Source organism: Crocodylus siamensis, chromosome 1, assembly GCF_052110815.1.
Source record: "Crocodylus siamensis isolate JL-2025a chromosome 1, ASM5211081v1, whole genome shotgun sequence".
NCBI lineage: Eukaryota > Metazoa > Chordata > Crocodylia > Crocodylidae > Crocodylus > Crocodylus siamensis.
In genome coordinates this window covers 5,661,213-5,679,047 of record NC_143395.1, presented here as the reverse complement: position 1 = coordinate 5,679,047, position 17,835 = coordinate 5,661,213, and the positions used below count along the sequence as shown (strand labels likewise).

Here is a 17,835-nt window from a genome sequence, read left to right as displayed (position 1 = left end):
TTATATGGTTATATTATTTGCTGGTGTTATATATTGCTATGTGGTTATATCATTTGTTGATAGGCCGAAATTGAAAGAAACCAATAGAGAAAGGCAGAAAGGAATAGGAGCATTGTTTTCAGAGTTCTTAAAAATGTAGTGAGTGCCTTTCAGCTTTTAGATGAATGAAAGAACATGTTTTAAGTGGGTATTTTTTAAATCCTTTCTCTGGTGTGAGATCATTGTCTGCTTCATTCTTGCTTTAGACACACAATACAAACTCAAATAATTGTTTAAGGCCTATTCCCCAGCTCACTGAAGTCAGTGGAAAGAATCCCATTGACTTAAACTGCCCCTTGGATCAGGCCCTTCATGCGAGAGAGCAGCAGCATTCTGGTCTCTGACCCCTCCATCTTTGCTGAAGTGAGCGGTCCCAGGGAGGTCAGCGAGACAACTGGCTTATGTTCGGATTACTGGCATGAGTAGAAGTGGCAGAATGGAGCTCATAGTTAGCTCTATCAGCAAGTTCATTATGAATCCCTGCTAGCCATTGTCAGGAGGTTATGAATAACCCCTCCCCACCCGAGAACATCCTTCCAAAATCAAACCCTGCAGGCAGGGTCTTCTTGATAGAAACAATTTCCCCCCTCCTTTGCCAAATGAATTTTAATGGTCCTTTTTCTGAAATTATAAAAATAAAACCCCCTTGATTTTATGCATGAGCCATTATGATCAATAGGGAAATTAAAATATGTTTTTAAAACATAAATACATATTCCCCCCATGGACTCATTTGTCTCTGAAGTGGCTGCCTTCAGTTTGGGGGGATTCATCACATGCATTTTAATAGCAAATGCCTGAAAACTGAACCAATAACAAAATTTAGAATGGCTCCTTTGCAGCTATCCTGGATTCTTGGGTCAATAAAATCCCTTTCTGAAACATGCAAATAAATATATGGGTATATTATTTAACCTAAAAACTGATTTATGCAAGCAAATCAGAGCAATTCCAGGCTCTTGAGGAAAAAACGTATTTTAAAAATATTAGTAATATGGTGTGCAAATGTAAAGAGTGTTAAGGCTATAAATTAAGCTTAGGTGGGAAAAATCAGAGTCAAAATGGATATCCATACATCTAGCCATTAGGGGGAGGGAAGAAGGGAACAGAAAAGCCATCAAGAGATGGTTCATGAGTTAAGGACAGAGATGTCAACCTTATCTTAGAATTTACTCTTTTAAGTTTATGACACAACCTTAATGTTATTTAAACATACAGTAGGGCTCTGTGTTTAATTAGGTAAGGAAGCGTGCTCACTATTACTGCCAGCACATAAATATATGAGCATAGTAGATTATACTCAATAATCCAAAGAACCTGACACTGTATTATTTATTGGAATGTCTGCATTAATTATGGATGAATCTAATATAAGATACATCTTTAATACATCACAGTCTACAGATGTTTTCATTCTCCACTACCAGAGAGAAGTTTAATGATAGGATTCAGCCTCAAATATTGAAATGCATCCTGAAATGAATGTAGGTAATATTATCTTGCTTTAAATCACCTTGGTTGGTCTGAACATGGACATTTCCAAAGGATAGAAATTACCTGATTATGTAAAATCTAGAATCATAGACTCAAAAAAAAAAAAAAAAGCGTTGAAGGAGGTCATCTAGTCCAATCCCCTGATCAAAGCAGGGCCATCCCCAATATCTTCTCAGCCAAGCCTTTGTCTAGTTGGGTCTTAAATCCCACCCCTCCCCAAGGATGGAGACTCCACCACCTCTCTGGGTAGTCTATCCCAGTAATTTACTATCCTAATAGGAAAGTTTTCCTAATATCTAGCCTAAACTTCCCTTGCTGCAACTTGAGCCCATTGCTCCTTGTCCTGTCATCTTCCCCGCACTGAAAACAGCCTAGCTCCATCATCCTTGGGCCCACCCTTCTAGTACACAAAACAGGGTGCCAAACTGCCCTGTAAAATGAGGCAGATTTGGTGAAAAACAGAGATTGGATTGCCTTCGCTCAGTTCAGTGTTCAGCTTTCAAGTTTTAGCACTTTCTACACAGGTGACGCGGTTTACCCTTCGGAGAATGGCAAACTCAAAGGACATGTTCCAGGGTGCCTTGACATCAGTGAAAATTGTAATGGCCTTGAATGAAGCCCAAGCTGTAGGAAAATGTAAAATACAACATCATCTCGTGCTTAATGTGTGCTACAGAGATGAACTTTATGACACGGTACCAGAGAAGCCGAAAACGTTGAGGACAACTTTCCTCCCTCCCTATATCAGAAATGCAGGCTGTTGAAATCAAAGCGCGGGGATTCCTTGGAAAGGTTTTTGCAGGGAAGGTGGGAGATGAGGAGAAGTAGAATAACCTATCTGAAACACTCACCTACAGCCAGGACCCCAACCTTCCTCTGCTGGAGGAGAGACTCCAAAATACCTGTCTTACCTCTGAAGTGAGGACCTCCAGGTTTCAGGTTTTGCCTCTGGTTTTTCTGCACGAAAAATACCGCAAAAAGTCTTGAAACAAAAAACCAAAACTCAACCCCCGCTTTCCCTGCATAAAATGACATTGTTTTCCAGGCAGCCTTAATCCTTTCTACTGCTTTACTACCATCTAATTCAGAGGCTATACGGAGCATCGTATCAGGAGCAGCTCCAGAGTGTGGGGAGACCAAGGAAATGTGCAGTTCCCTGGTAAGAAGAAACCTGAAGGGAGGGAAAGACAGGCTGGACATCATCCGGAGTGCTGGGGGTTGAAAGGGACGACTTGGGAGCCATCAACTAACTATGTGTTAGCAAAAAGGAGCAGACCTGGTGAGTCGGGAGTAGGCAGAGATCCCGTACACGAGGGGAACTGGAGTCTAACAGCAAAGCCCAAGGGCTGAGGTGGAACTACACTAGTATTATTCAAGAGACAGGAGGATGCTGTGGAGATCAGTCCGGCACTGCTGTGGTCATCAAGCCGGCACAGGTCTCTCGAGGCAGGGAGGCAGACACAGAGCTGTAGGCAAGTTTCCAAGGGCTTCCAGATCCCAGAGCAGTTAAATGCCAGCTTCATGAAGGAGGATGTGAAAGACCTAGGAATCACCAGCCGTGTTACAAGGTGGAAGAAGCAACAAAGTACTGCTGGGACAAAGGAGCTGTGGCTGGTCTTGAAGCAGGGCGAGAGAGGAGGGGGAATAATCCCCTTCTGCACGTCCAAACCCGGTCTGCTTTGGGAGAAGGGTCCTGGGGACTAGCCCAGAGCTCGTCCAGGAGCCCAGGGGGTGGGAGGACGAAGTGGGACCTGTAGAGACCCAGGAAGGCCACTGGGGAAGGAAGCCATTGACTTAGCGGGAAGCCTGAATCTCAAGCCCACCTCCTGACGGCAGCGGCCAGGAGTCCTAATGGAAACCCCCCGCGGAAGCATTTCTCCCGTCCTCGAGGCACTGCCCGGACACGCCACTCATCCCCACTCACTTCAGACGAATCTACTAAAAGCATTTCAATTGCCTGAAAATAAGGTTTCCCTGCCCCCATTGCATTGCCTCGGGGTGCAACAGGATACTCCTACCCCGAGGGGAAAGAGAGGGCGGGCATGGGCAGAGCTGTGATTTCGCTCCTTCAACCTGGCAGGGAACTTCTCTCCAATCTGGAAGACCTTGTCCACTTGCCTACCACCCTTGTCTCTGCTTTACCGACCTGCCTGGCTCACCACGTTTGCAGCTCCTCGGACAGACGGGCCATCACAGAGCAGCCCCGAAGTCCTGCCAGAGCAGGAGACGCAATTTGCTGCCTTTGCCAGCAAAACGCTTCTCGGCAGCCTCTCCTGTGGCAGCTGAGGAAACAGCGAGGGTGCTGTCTGAGTCCGAGCGCCACTAAGGAGGGACATGGAGTTTAAAACAGGTTTTAGCAGTGTGACCCGGAGACGAGGTGCAATCTCCATCCTTTTACGTGTTTAAGACCCCGGTGGACACAGCCTTGGCTGGGATGAGCTAGTTGGGGCCGGTCCTGCTTGGGCCAGGGGAGCTGGACCAGATGTGACCCCCTGAGGCCTCTTCCAACCCTCAGTTTTGTTATAATTCAGTGCAACCCTCCCTTTTATCCATCAGACGCACGAGCTGCTCCTTTGCCTGTCTTTGAGGGTGGACAGACAAACCCCTGGAAGTGCACCAAGTCTGCAGCCTCGTCCCCTACAAACCAGTCGTCGCTGGGGTGGGAGGGGGGTCCTCTTTGTACCAGCTTCCAGGTGCAAAGAGGCTGAACGGGCCGCAGCGAGCAGCGGGTCGCATCCTGGCGTGATCCCCTCGCGTCTGCAGCCCTTGCCCAGGCAAGTTTTCCTAATATCCTAATAGGCAACTCAGTCAAGGGACGTGCTGGGTCTGGGGGAGGGGTGCACACCGCGGGGCACAGTCTGAATCCACCCCTCTGCTCCCCACCTGTAGTAAGGCTGAAGGGGAGGGAAAAAATGGATAGAAAGGAGGCAAACGAGTCGCCTCCGGAAAGCAACACGCTGCAAAACCAAGGGGGAGGAGGGGGTGCAAGAACAAGAGCTAGCAGTGCAAGTGAGAGCCAAGGTTTGCCCCAGGCTCAAGTCCTTCACACTTTACAAACGAGCAATAAGGATGAGGATGAGGACGGGGACCCCGGGAAAGGCGGACACCCAGCGAGCGTGCCGGCCACGCACGGAGAGAGACATCGCTACTGCGGGCCTGTAGCTACCCGTCCCGCAGAAGAGACCCGGCTGGAGAGCCTTTCTTCCCGTCGTTTGCCCAGCTCCCCTCCCCAAGCCCACCGCCCCGCGCCCGGCCCGCGTGTGCGCGGGGCAAGTCGCCGCCGGGAGCCTGGCTCGTGGGGAGCAGGGCGTCCAACGCGGGGTAACCCGCTCCAGCTGGCCCCGGGGCTTCCCTCCCGGGAAGGAGGCACACGGCTCCCAGTGCCTTGAGAGAGGGACCGGGCTAAGCCCCGGACAGATGGGCCTGACCCGTAGATATAAATGGCACGGGCTCCAGACACGATCACCTGGGGCTGGGGTTGGGCTAGTCGCTGGCTCCTCGCTTGATTTGGGAGGACGCCCTGTCCGGGGGGGGGTTAATCCCGGCGGGGGGGAGGGATTAAGACAGCTAGTGGAAACAGCAGGTTCAAAACCCTCCCGCCCCCCTCCACATGGTCGTTTCCCGCATAAATAAATACAAAGCACCGGTGAGTCTTGCCTCGGGAAGAGCAGCGGGCTGCACATGGATGCTTGTGGGCAGGGGAAAGCCCTAGGGGGGCGGTGAGGGAGCGGGGTAGCTCCCCACACTTTTCCCAGGCCCCGGCAAGGGTCTCCGTAGAGCACTCTCCAGGCCCACCCCCTTTCTGCGGCGCATTTAGCTGCGCGGGGAAGCTGAATGAGGAAGCACCCCCAAATCCGATGTAAATCGTCTCCTTAGGCACTAATGCTTTGGGTCATTGATGGCCTTGAAAAGATCTTAGACCCTAAAACTGAAGGGGGGAGGATTATTTTCTCTGTCCAGCAGGGCTGGCGGTTCATATCGCTCCTTGGAGGAGAAGAGGAGTAAGTCACTTAAATCGACCAGGGAGGGCCCTTCGAGATGGGAAGGGGGTGGTAATTTTTTTTTAAGGTATAGTGTTTACGTCTTTACTGTGCACACATATACTGTGCACACACATACTGTGCACTTATTCACTAGGATTGGGCCAGTCGCTGGAAGGAGCTCCCCTTGTTTCTTTACTCTGCATTGCCCCATCCTCTTGCAAAGTCCAAACGGTGCTGGCGTTTGGAGCAGCTCCTGAAATATTCTCCGAGACGAAAAAAGGGGTCCTTGCTATTTCAGTGATGACATTAGGAGAATCGCTGCCGAAATTTCATGTGAAAAGGGAGGGAAAGTCGTGTTTCTCCCTCTCTCTCTTTCTTTCTTCACTCCCCCCCCCCTCCTCCCCTTAGTCTCCTACATTTCTTTCTTCATTAGGGGGGTGGGGGGTGGGGGGAGCACAACTCTGCAAAGACGGACGCGCTTATCAAATGGCGAAGAGGTAGAAAGTGTTTGCTGCTGACCTCTCGGCAGGCCTCGATAATCTCACTTTTCCATTTCAGACAATGCATTTCGATTCTAGTCGTGTGCCTTTGTCCATTTGTATAAAGAAAAGAGGGCTGAATGACAGCTCCTGTTAGCCCGCATGAACAGATACCAGTAAACCCTCCCCAAACCTGGACCTTTAAAAAAAAAAGAAGAAGAAGAAAAGGGGAGAGAGAATGAGAGAGAGAGAGACAGAGCCACATGCCTGTTTGCCTGCGGCTTATTATTAAGACACCTTCGCTGCTGAAACACTTAAAAGCAAAGCAAATTAAATGGCAATTAAAAGCAAGTTACACCCTCGTCTATCTGCAGGCTTGTAATTTGTGGGAGCTCGCCAGCAGCCGCAGACGCGTCGGCGGGCAATGCCATGTGGCCGGACCCTGCCGCAGCCCGGATGCAATTTGCCCCGCCAGGGCTCCGTTCCGAACGTGCGGGGCGTGCGGGGATACTTCGCGTTCTAAATGGCACCCGAGATCCGGGGGGAGGGGAGCCGTTTCAGATGCATCCAGGAAAGGAAACTCCTAGGATTGATGTCAAGAAATAAATAAATATGCAAAATCCTCAACTGGGCAACCCAGCGTCACCCAGTCTCCAGCAATTTCCCACGATCATAAATCTACCGGCACTCGCCTTTTATTTCATTTTTTTCTTAAGTGGGGGAAGCTCTCCAGATTGGCTTTCTCTCTCACATCTTTCTTCCTTGTATTCCATGCCCAGCTTCTGATACTGTATTATGTATCCCGGACAAATAGGTTGTAGAAGTCAATGCGATGATACGGGATCATCTCGTCCTCGTGATTATTTTATAGATAGATAGATATAGATATATAGATGTATAGATATAGTATAAAGCCGTAGCTGTATATAGCCAGATAGATGTATCTATAGCTATATAGATACGTATATAGATATATATCTGTATATATCCACATATATAGATATATATCTATATTATCTATCTATATCATAGATAATATAATCTACGTATATAGATATAGCTATATAAATAGATATATCTATATATGTAGATGACATAATTATATAATATCTCTATATGTATATAGAGAGATAATTATTTATCTCTATATGTATATATATATATAGAGAGAGATACATATATAGATATATATCTTTAATATTTGTTTGTTGCATAGCCTTAAAAAAAAAAAAAAGGTTGGGGCGTGGGGTGGACTTCACTTCGATGGGAATTTAAGGGGAAACCCCCCCCCCCAGCCCAACATCATTGTTTTCATTTAGAAAAATACAGCTAAACAGACACACGCCTCAATGTGCAGTACTTTGCCTCGGTCAATATTTAAAAGCAGTAGAATCAACAGGAAGGAGCACTTACCTATTTAAAAAGACGGTTTAATTAATATAGATTAATAGCTATTAGAACTATGTCTTCCCAGTGAAATGTGTACAAAATGCCCCCTTCCATCAGATTAGCTCCCATATTAGCCTGGGAAAGAAAAAAAAGCAATCTAAAGAGTGGAGGAAAAATGTATAAAAATGTTGAAAGAACCTACAGTTCCTTATTAGGCGAAGATACAATATTTATTCCTTGTCTCCTGGGATGAAGCTCCTCTATCTATTGTCCTCCCAGTTCTCAGTGCTGATGCTTAATTTTCAAAACTTCTATATTACCAAGGGACCTACGACATCAGCCAAAGAAATACCCAGCAAGTACAAAATCTGATCCAGGGAGCTGCTTTTGTGCAGAGGGAAAATTTTGTTCCTACAGGTTTTTAAGGAGGTGCAGAGAAAAGGCAGAGATCTGATCTATGCAGATCCATTGCAAATTCTCTCTGTATGTATAGATTTTGCTAAAAAAAAAAATAAAAAAAATAAAAATAAAATTGGGGAAATACGAGAAGTTTGGAATTTTTATTATTTTTTCCTTTTTTTATTTGGAGAAGGGGAATTTGATCCTGAGCTTGTTTTTTTTTTTTTTTTTCCTTTTTTTTTTTTTTTCCTTTTTTTTTTTCTTCTCCCAGACAACCAAAAATGTCAACTACCTTTCCAGGACTCGTCCACGATGCAGAGGTATTTTGTATGTGTGTGTGTGTGTGTGTGTGTGTGTGTGCATGTGTGTGTGTGTGTGTGTCTGTGTGGTTGTTTCCACTTCTTTTCTTTCTTTCTTTTTTTTTTTAATCCATATTGGACCGTTACATTTAATTATAATCTGGCTTCAGAGAGAACTTAAAGAAGTATAGAGAGAAAATTCGTTATGACATCTGTCGCCAGAAAGGGTAACTCATTACCCACGTTAAATCAGTCGCCATCACGAAAACAGAAGAATACCCCTTCATCAGAGCAGGAGCTGCTCGCCAGGAAAGGGGGAAGCTGGGGCTAGGCTTGGGGGGCTTCCCCCCTTCTCGACAAACATAGGAAGGGGAAAATTTGGATGGGATTCGTTAAAAAAAAAAAAAACAAGACAAGCCAGCAGGCACACACGGATCCCCCAGCTAAGCAGCTCTGCAACTCTAAAACCTAATGGCAAGAGTCTGTGTGTGTGTGTGTCTGTTGTTTGATGACTTTCTGTGTCATTCCCAGCTATCTCAGCTGTGATCAGTGTGTGTGTGTGCATATATATATATATATATGCACACACACACATATGATTTGAGTGCCGTGGATTCATTTCGCTTGACGGTTTTAAGGCAGGTTTGGGGGTTTATTTGTTGTATTTCCGCTCTCCCCCTCTCTCGCCTGGCGCCAGCTCCAGGGGCCGGGGCTCGGAGCGGGGTTTGCCGGTGCCTGGGAAGTCGATGTTGCGGGGGGGGGACGCGATGCGGGACAGGGCGCTCGGAAGGCGTCTCAGCCGGGGTTTTCAATGACAAACCTCCAGTTTTTGGGTCTCCTTTTCCCTTCTCCCTTGCAGATACGTCATGACGGATCAAACAGCTACCGTTTGATGCAGCTGGGATGTCTGGAGTCTGTGGCCAACTCAACTGTCGCCTATTCCTCCTCGTCGCCTCTAACTTACTCCACCACTGGCACTGAGTTCGCCTCCCCGTATTTCTCCACTAATCACCAGTACACACCCCTGCACCACCAGTCCTTCCACTACGAGTTCCAGCACAGCCACCCGGCCGTCAACCCCGACGCCTACTCCTTGAACTCGCTCCACCACTCGCAGCAGTACTACCAGCAGATCCACCATGGGGAACCCACCGATTTTATTAACCTGCACAATGCCCGGGCACTCAAATCCTCTTGCTTGGACGAGCAGAGGAGAGAGCTCGGGTGCCTAGATGCTTACCGCCGCCACGACTTGTCTCTTATGAGCCATGGGTCCCAATATGGGATGCATCCAGATCAAAGGCTCCTGCCAGGACCGAGCCTGGGGCTCTCAGCCTCGGGAGCGGACGATTTGCAGGTAACTCGCATGCCGGCTACTTTCCATGCCTCTGGATAGCTCTCTCAAGGGCAGGGGAAAGGGGAGGGGGGGGTGGGGGGTCCTGTAACCATCATGACCCAGCGAGCAGCTCTCTTCACGGGGCATCTGCCTTCACTTGCCCCGCTGCGGCGGAGCTGGGTGGGAAGATGGAGAGCCTGCCTCCCAGCCGCCAGAACCAAATGAACCAGCCTAAGTCTCCTCCAGCCCTTGCCTGACTTGTTGTTGTTGTTGTTGTTGTAATTGTGGCTCTTTTTAAATACCCTGCGAAACAAAATGGGATGCGCAGAGAGTTGGGGGGGAGGAGGAGAGACACAACAGGGACGGGGTCCCTGCCCTCCTGTAGCCTCCCGTTGTCTGGTCTGCTCTGAGGGTAAAACAGGGAAGCAACACGGGAGGAGAAATATGCAGTCAAAACAACCCTTTCCCCGTATAGAGAGATGGGTGTAAATACCTCGGGACTGATCGATCTAGCCATCCATGCATCCCCCCGGCTGTGCACCTGTCTGTGCACTCGCCCAAACTCTTCACCCGGGTAGATCATAACCTAGTTCACCTGCAGTTCTCAATGCACTCATTTACCTGCTTTTTCTCTCCTCATCCGCTTCCCTTCCCCTTGCAACTGGCTCGATCCCAAATGCAAAGGCGTCCCCTCACCCCTTAGGAATATCGGAATATGGGTGGGGGGGTTACAGTCCGAAGTTAAATAAAAGTAGCGTGTTTCCCTCAGCACAACCCAGTTGCTCCGGACATTTGGGTAGATCTGCCTGTAATTCTTGCCCGTCCTTCCTTCCCCTGATTTTTTTTTTGTCCTATTCCCACATGCGAGGGTGTTTTCCCCTTTACACAGAAGGGTCGGAGACCCGAAAAACCCTGAAGTTAGAAGAACTAAGAGATCCCCCCCCCACTACCTCCCTCCCTCCAAAATATCTTTTTATTGTATTTGCCTAACTTATGAAAGAAAGAGAGAAATAGAAAGCGGGAGAAAGAGAGAAAGGAAGGAAGAAAAGCCGGGGGGGAGGGGGAAAAAGAAAGAAAACAAAATAAAACTTCAGCCTTCACAAAATCATAAAATGTCCTCGATCCCCGAGGAGAAGGTGGGGGGAAAACTATGACTCCTTGACTTTCTCCATTAAAATTCAGCAAATAATTTTATACGCTCTGGGCTTTTTTCTTCTTCTCCTTCTTCCCTTTTCCACAAGGATCTCCTTATGTTACACCCCTCAAAAAAAAAAAAAAAGTGCCATTCACTCCTTAGCCCAACTAAAACCTATTTACTCCTTTTTATAACCACGTCTGCTGCTGATTTTTTTGTATCTGGACAAATTTTTTTTCTTTGCCGGGCACAAAGCCTTGTATTTTTCAAAAGAGGGGATTAGGAACGTTTGCAAGGCAGCAGACAATGCTTAAATCCCGTGCAAAAGAGCACCATAGTTTATCCAATTTTCGACTTAGTGCCATTCAACTGGTCATTTATGCAATGTCATCCGACCAAACAACATGTTTCCCCTAGGAAAAAAAAAATGGTTAAGCCGCTGTATCCAGATTCATTTTTTTTTTTAATCTAAAAAAAAAAAAAAGAATAGAAAAAGCAACGTTTAAAAATAGGGCACAAATGAACAGATTTGATCCATCGAGCAACCCTGTCGTGTTTTGCGATTTGTCTTTTTCTTCCCCCCCACTAACATCTTAGGACTTCGGGTCCCATTTCCACCCTTCCCTTTCCAAAGAAAACCCCGGGGTGTGGAAAAGACACATCGGGGCCGGGCACGTTTTGCTGCGTGGGTTTTAGTCGCTTCTCACCAAACTTCGACGCTTGTCAATTTCCCCGCGGCTTTAATTGTCCGCCGACCCGGTGGCGACGTGAAATTGACAGAAATTGACCCGAGTCCTTTAACAAACAAAAATCTGGGGCTGCCCCGTCTTCCCTTCCCCTTAGCCTTTCTTTTGAAACCCTTCATCAGCATATGCCTCATTTCAAATGCAACAAATGTAAATATACTTTTCCCTGCACAGAATTTTAAGTGAAAGTCCAATAGTTTCGAGGGCGGTTTAAGTCAGGCTAACAGATGCAAACAGTCTTGGGGCTGAAGTGGCATCTTTGAGTCCCCTAAAAAGATTTTCCATGGACAACAAAGAAAACTGTCACACCTTTTCCCATCACCGCTTTAATTTATGCTCAGTCGCCAAGTTTTTTTCATATTGATTTCATAATCACTTTAAGGCAGAACACTTAAAATAAAAAAGGGCCTTGAAAAGGAGGGTTTTACAGGGCCAGCGCCAATATGGCGAAACTGGGGGAGAGAGCCAGGACTGTAAAGGTTGTTTTGTAAAGTGGGGTTTTTATTATGCGCCGACTCTCTCCGCATTTACTTAACTCTTCACGGGCTGTTGAGTAGGTTAACACCCTTAAAGGCCTCTTTCATGTCCAATACCTCGTTTGTTTGTAAAGGAAAATGCGTCTTTAACACATTTCCACTGGACAAAGATTTAGGGGGTTGTTTTTTTCCTTCTCATCAAGATAGATAGATACATATTTTTAAATCTGTCTTAAACTTGTTAGGATTCCTTTAACAATATTTCTAAAAGAGGAGCAAGATGTAAAAATTAAAAAGGGTAAGTAAGAGAAGTCTAGACAGAGAGAGCCCCGTTCATCTGTAGCCCAAGGCATATGGCTAGTCTATTGACAACTTTGCACATGCACGTGTATGTATACCGCGTCCAAGGCACGCACACAGATATGTGTACCCACGGACGCAAGCACACGTATAGATCCACTTTGTATGTGCATGCGTGCATTTAAAGATGTATTTGCAGAATTATCAGCTGTATTGTTACCCAGGATGTGATTTGGGGGGAAAGGAGGGATGAATACACGCATCAATACATAACTGGATAAATACATGCATACATAGATATCTCTCTCTATATATATATAATACACATATTCTTTTGAGAATTGTGTCTGTAGGTTACATGTGTGTATAAAAAACGCATATATATACGTATATTACAATATATGTAGTGTAGATTGGGGTATATATATGTGTGTGTCTATGTGTTTGTATATAGATAGATATAGATATACATAGATAGATATAGGGAGAAAGATGCATGCGTGTGTGTATACGTGTGCACACATACAACACACAGTGTTTGCTTACACAACGTATGTATATACACACAGTTGCTAAATGAATGATCTCTCTGTGTTCAAAAGAATACTTTTTGATCTACCAGTTTAATTTGACTCTTTAGGTAAAAATCAAAAGGAAAGGAGGTCGGAGCTGCCAGGGGTTTTTTTGTTGTTGTTGTTTTCCTGGCAAAAAAAAAAAAGATCCATTTCCAGGATGATAACAGTTTCCACGTCGGTATTGTCATGTACTGATGTGGCAGGCAATTTTGAATCTGATCTTAACACTGGGTTGGGGAAATATGATCCTAACTGCTGTTACTGCTGGGACAACTGCTGCTCGAGCTAGTGAAGTCTGCTCTTTTTGTGTCTGTATCTGATTTTTGTCTTTCCTATTATTTAAGAGCTCAGTGGAGGCCCAGTGTGGGCTAGTCCTGAACGGCCAGGGAGGGGTCATCAGGAGAGGTAAGTGGGCTTGGAAATATATATTTTTTCTATTTCTATATATATATATATATACACACATGTACATATAGAAATAGCTTATCTGTCTGCCTCGCATCTCGGTGTCCGAGTATTAGTAAAGAAAAAGCGACCAATGGTTTCCATATCAGCAGCAGGACATCAGAAATGTGCCACCAGCCCATCGCCCCACAAAACAGCGCGCACTCCCGGTGTCTGCTGACTGCTTGGCTTTCCCCCTTCCCCCGGCAGGTTCCTGATCTTGGTTTAGACATGTGCTCTCCGGCTCCGGTTTGTGAAACCTGCAGCTTCATGCCTTAGGGAGAGAGCGAGAATTAGGGAAAGGTTCATGCCCTGAACAAGGCAGAAACCCGCCTTGACCAGTGCGAGTGAACCCCGTTCCGTCTGTCCGAGGACACAGCCGAGGTGGAAGTGAGCTGGACGACTCCGTCCTCTTCTCCGGACTCCCGGGCCATAGGAAAAATACGTGGATGGATTATTTCTATTGGAAAGAGGAGGGAGAAAGTAGGCTGTATTGCCTGACAGCCCATGGGGTCAACTCGAATATAGAAACAAGCGGGGGAGGCTTTTGATCCATAATGAAACCAACAGCGTTGTGCAAATGCATCTTCTGCTTTGTATTCATTTTCCTGTCCCCTTAATTATTCACTTCCCTGATTCATAACGCTCATTGTGGAAACTATATAATACGGACTAGATCCGGTTTCCCACCTTCCTCTCCCGGGCCAGTTTTAGACTTACATGATGTGTAGAAAAATACCCCCTGATCTTAAACTAATTGCAACTACTGTGGTTTCTTTTTTTTTCTTCTTTTTTTTAATTGAAAAGGAAAGGAGGAATACCCCCTGATCTTAAACTAATTGCAACTACTGTGGTTTCTTTCTTTCTTTCTTTAATTTGAAAAGGAAAGGAGGGTGGGGAGAGTTGCCGGTAGAAAACCCAGCTTCCGATCTTAGAGGCTGATCTATCCGGGCTCTGAAGACGCCTGGGTGATTAGGAGCAGCGACTGCAAACCGGTTTTTGGCCGACAAATGCAAGAGGGTGGGAGAAGGCTTGGCTTGAGGGCCATGGGGTTTCTTGGCGTGGTGCTTATTCCGGAGCCGGGTTTTGCCTGAGCAAGGGCGGCCCTGGATGGCCGGGCCGGAGGCTGTTAGGACACGAGGGCTGGAAGAAGGAGCAGGGAGCAGTGGTGGGAGCGGAGGAGGGAGGGGGCGAGGGTCCGGTGGTGCTGAAGGGACAGCTCCGCCGCGGCCCCCGCGCCCTGCCCGGCTCTGCCCCGGCGGCTCCCCCGTCCCTCCCCTCGGGCGCCCCCGCTCCTCCTGCAAAGAGGCAGGACTGTCGCTCCCGGGAATCAGGGTGACACCCAGGCAGGAGCCGGGGGGATAGCACCGGAGAAAAGAGCGGGGCACCCGCTGGACACGAAAGGAGCGAGCTGGAGAGCGTGGGTGGGTTGCACGGGCTGTGTGGGAGCGACGTGTCGTGTTGGGTGAAGCCGCCTCGCGATTCAGTGGCTCTTACTTATCCCGAAGCAAGTGCTTCCGTTTGGGAGCCAAGTCTGACCCGCAGGAAGACGCATCGTGACTGCAGAGAGGGAGACAGGCTGAGTGCCCGTACAGCCGCGTTTCTGCCTGGCTGTGGCTCGGCTCTCGGCTCCCGGCTGGGCAAGGATTCCCCGCTCGCTTCCCGTGCCGGGCTCCCCGGCTCTTGCTCAGGCAGCGCCAATTACCTGGGCCTGATTGTAGTCAAAACTCCCCCTCTCTGGGTTTTTTTTTGTTTTTGTTTAAAGCGATCACATTATTCAAGGATTTAAAGACTGATAGCAAAGGCAATCCAGCATGAAAAGGTAGGCGCTCCTCTCCCCTGATCTAAGCGCTTAGCGGCTTCTGCACCAGCCCGATCGGGCTCTTGGCGGAGGCAAGGGGAAGCTATCCAAGGCGAGCCTCTGCCTTTCCAACGTGTATTAAAAATACATAATAAATATTTTGTCCGACTTCAAACCACGAGGTAGGCGTTAGCAATAATCAAACCCTCCCGTGCCTCAGCGCCGTACCCTATTTCCCATAAATAAATCAGGCTTCTTTTCCCCTAATACTTCAAGGAGAAGATGCTCAACCCTTCTTTCCCCCTAACACTTCAAGGAGAAGATCCTCAACCCTTCTTTCCCCCTAACACTTCAAGGAGAAGATGCTCAACCCTTCTTTTCCCCTAACACTTCAAGGAGAAAATGCTCAACCCTTCTTTTCCCCTAACACTTCAAGGAGAAGATGCTCAACCCTTCTTTCCCCCTAACACTTCAAGGAGAAGATGCTCAACCCTTCTTTCCCCCTAACACTTCAAGGAGAAGATGCTCAACCCTTCTTTTCCCCTAATACTTCAAGTAGAAGATACTCAACCCGGAGCTGGGCTTCCTAATATTTTAGGTCTCGCGTCAGCTGTCCCCACCCCACCACGCTTCTTTGGCACTAATAGAAACATATGATTTTGTTTTTAAATGAGGTTTGCTAGTGTTTTTTTTCACGGGCTAGGAAAGAGAGGAAGACTGGAGGAGGAAAAAAAGGATATTAAAGTTTCCCTTGGAAGAAAAAAAAAAGACTCCAAGGTGGGGAGGGGGGCGTCTTTTAAAAGGGAAATCATCTTCTTCATCTTCATCATCTCGCCCCGGCCGGCTGCTGTGGTTTTTGGTGCGCTTCTTTCCCGACTGGCTTTAATGAGGCCGGGGAAGGCGCCGCCTCGTGCGGGACTCCGGCGGTGGCGAGCTAATTACCAGCTAGATCCAATATTTGCCCCGGCTCGCCGCCCCGCACCATCACTCCGCGTTAATGGCGTGCAGGGTTTCGCCCGCAGCTCCGCGGCTGCGAGCATCAGGACCAATAATCTTTACTTTACCTACTGCTCGCGTATCGATAGCTTCTCTCGCCTCAGGCAGCGGCTTTGATATGTTAATATTGCCGAGTCCCAAATTCTGCAGAGATCATATTAATGTTGTACATACAGAGTGGAGCTTTGCCTTAAAAGTTGAATATTCAGATCGCCCGTTTCAAAAGAAATCACGCGAAGAAATTGAAGCCCCTATTTACAGGAGTCGTCTGTGTTTTTTAATCATGTTTTTTTTTCTCTTTAAAAAAAAAAAAGAAAAAAATTCGCCTCCCTTATCCTCTCCTCATTAATCGTCTCTGGCTTTTATTAGAGGCTCGTTCCCTTTCAATCCCTCGCATTTTAAAGCGGAGCACCCGGCTTTCTGTTTGATTTCTGGGCGCTCCCCGGCCCCTGCACAGGAAGCGGGGGAGAGCCGGGGGTCTCCCCTCCAAATATCGGGATGAAAAAGGCGACTCGGTGACATTTGGCCCGTGTCGTTTTATGAAGCCGAGATGGCAAACTCCAAAAAAAGCGCGTGTTTCGCTTTGTGATCATCCCTCCTTCCCGCCCCAGGCTAATTTCAGAAGCTTAAATACTGCTATCGCCTCTGGGCCAGGAAGAGAGAAGGGCCGAGCTATCGGCAATCGCTCTCTTTCGATTGCCCTTGGCAACATAAAATACAAACTACTTTGAATCAAAACATTTTGGGGGAATTAATGTGATCTGAACCCGGCGCGTTTGCAGAGATCTGGAGTTTGTCAAATCGCTTCGAGGTGACTGACGTGCGGATGCGGAGCCATTAGTGCCTCGCTAGGAACAGTGTCAGATCTTATTTGATTAAAAAAAAAAAAAAAATCAACCCGAGCTTTACAAACCCCAGCAAAGCTGCCAATAAAATCCGGGGGAAGACTCCTCGCTTCTGCCTTTTATGCGTTTCCTTCCTCCCCTTGATCAGGCTGTCTCAAGTGCGGCTTTAATCGGAGATACTTCGTCAGCTCGGGTCCAAGGATTGGGGCTCGGGTCCGAGGATGGGGGGGGGGATCAGACACCCTTTATGGGGAGGGGGGTTCACTTGGGCCCCGAGGGTAGTTTCTGCTGTCTAAGAGAACCAGCACTGCAGAGGAAGGAGGCTGGGATGCTCGGCAGAGAGAAAGGCCAGGCTGCCTCCCCCGCTGTCCGGGGTCTCAGGGGTGGGAAGCCGGTGCCGCAGAGGTAGGGGCGGCAGCGGGGAATGGATTGTGCTCCCCTGATTGCAAAATCCCCCTCTCCCTTATGTCTCCAAGGCTGCCCACCTTTCCAGCTCTAGATCCCCCCTTTCCCGAGCCCCCCTTTGAAGAAGCCGCAAGAGCAAAAGTCAACCCGCAAGAACAAAGCGGCTGCGGGCACGTTGCCAAAGGTTTCCTTTAGCCCCTCAATGAAGAGTTGGGCAGAGGATTGGGGGGGGGGATGCCACCACCCCCTCCACTGGGACAGCAGAGCAAGGGATCCCACTTCATCGTCCACCGTTGTGTCCTTGCCTTTACTGTCCCGTCCCCTGCTTGCTGCTCCTCCAGCTCTTATCCGGGGAAGCGCCTCTCCATAATCTCGCTAATCCCGTAATACCCCTAATCGCCTCGTGCTCCACCGTAATTAACACCGCGGTCTCCTTTTTTCAGAGGCCCATTTGAAACGCATTACATCCTAAAGTGCTTGTTTCATTACCAAGGGGGGGGGAGGGGGTAAAACACCTTGGCTAGTCCGGAAAGGAGTTGGTTGTGGGTTTGTTGCGCCCAGAAAAGCAGCGGCTCCCTGGAGGGGCTCGTGGCACGGCTCTGAGGAGCGCAGGCCGGTAGGTAGGTAGCCCCCGAAGAGCTGGAGACGGCTTCGTTGGAGGCGTCTGAGAGTCGTGTCGCCAGGCACGAGCATC

The 17,835-nt window shown here is 48.0% G+C and overlaps 1 protein-coding gene across 2 annotated transcripts in view; it reads left to right on the top strand.

The window, feature by feature from the left end:
• The first annotated feature begins 8,064 nt into the window (after positions 1–8,064).
• TFAP2D (transcription factor AP-2 delta) overlaps positions 8,065–17,835 on the top strand; it is a 53,388-nt gene continuing 43,617 nt past the window's right edge. The window contains exons 1-3 of one of the 2 annotated variants that reach the window (XM_090030699.1): positions 8,065–8,103; positions 8,942–9,439; positions 12,995–13,055. In XM_090030699.1, the coding sequence (XP_089886825.1) occupies positions 8,065–8,103; positions 8,942–9,439; positions 12,995–13,055 (598 nt within the window). Of the gene's footprint in view, positions 8,104–8,893; positions 9,440–12,994; positions 13,056–17,835 lie in introns of those variants that run through there. The other variant, XM_090030690.1, reaches the window with a different exon arrangement.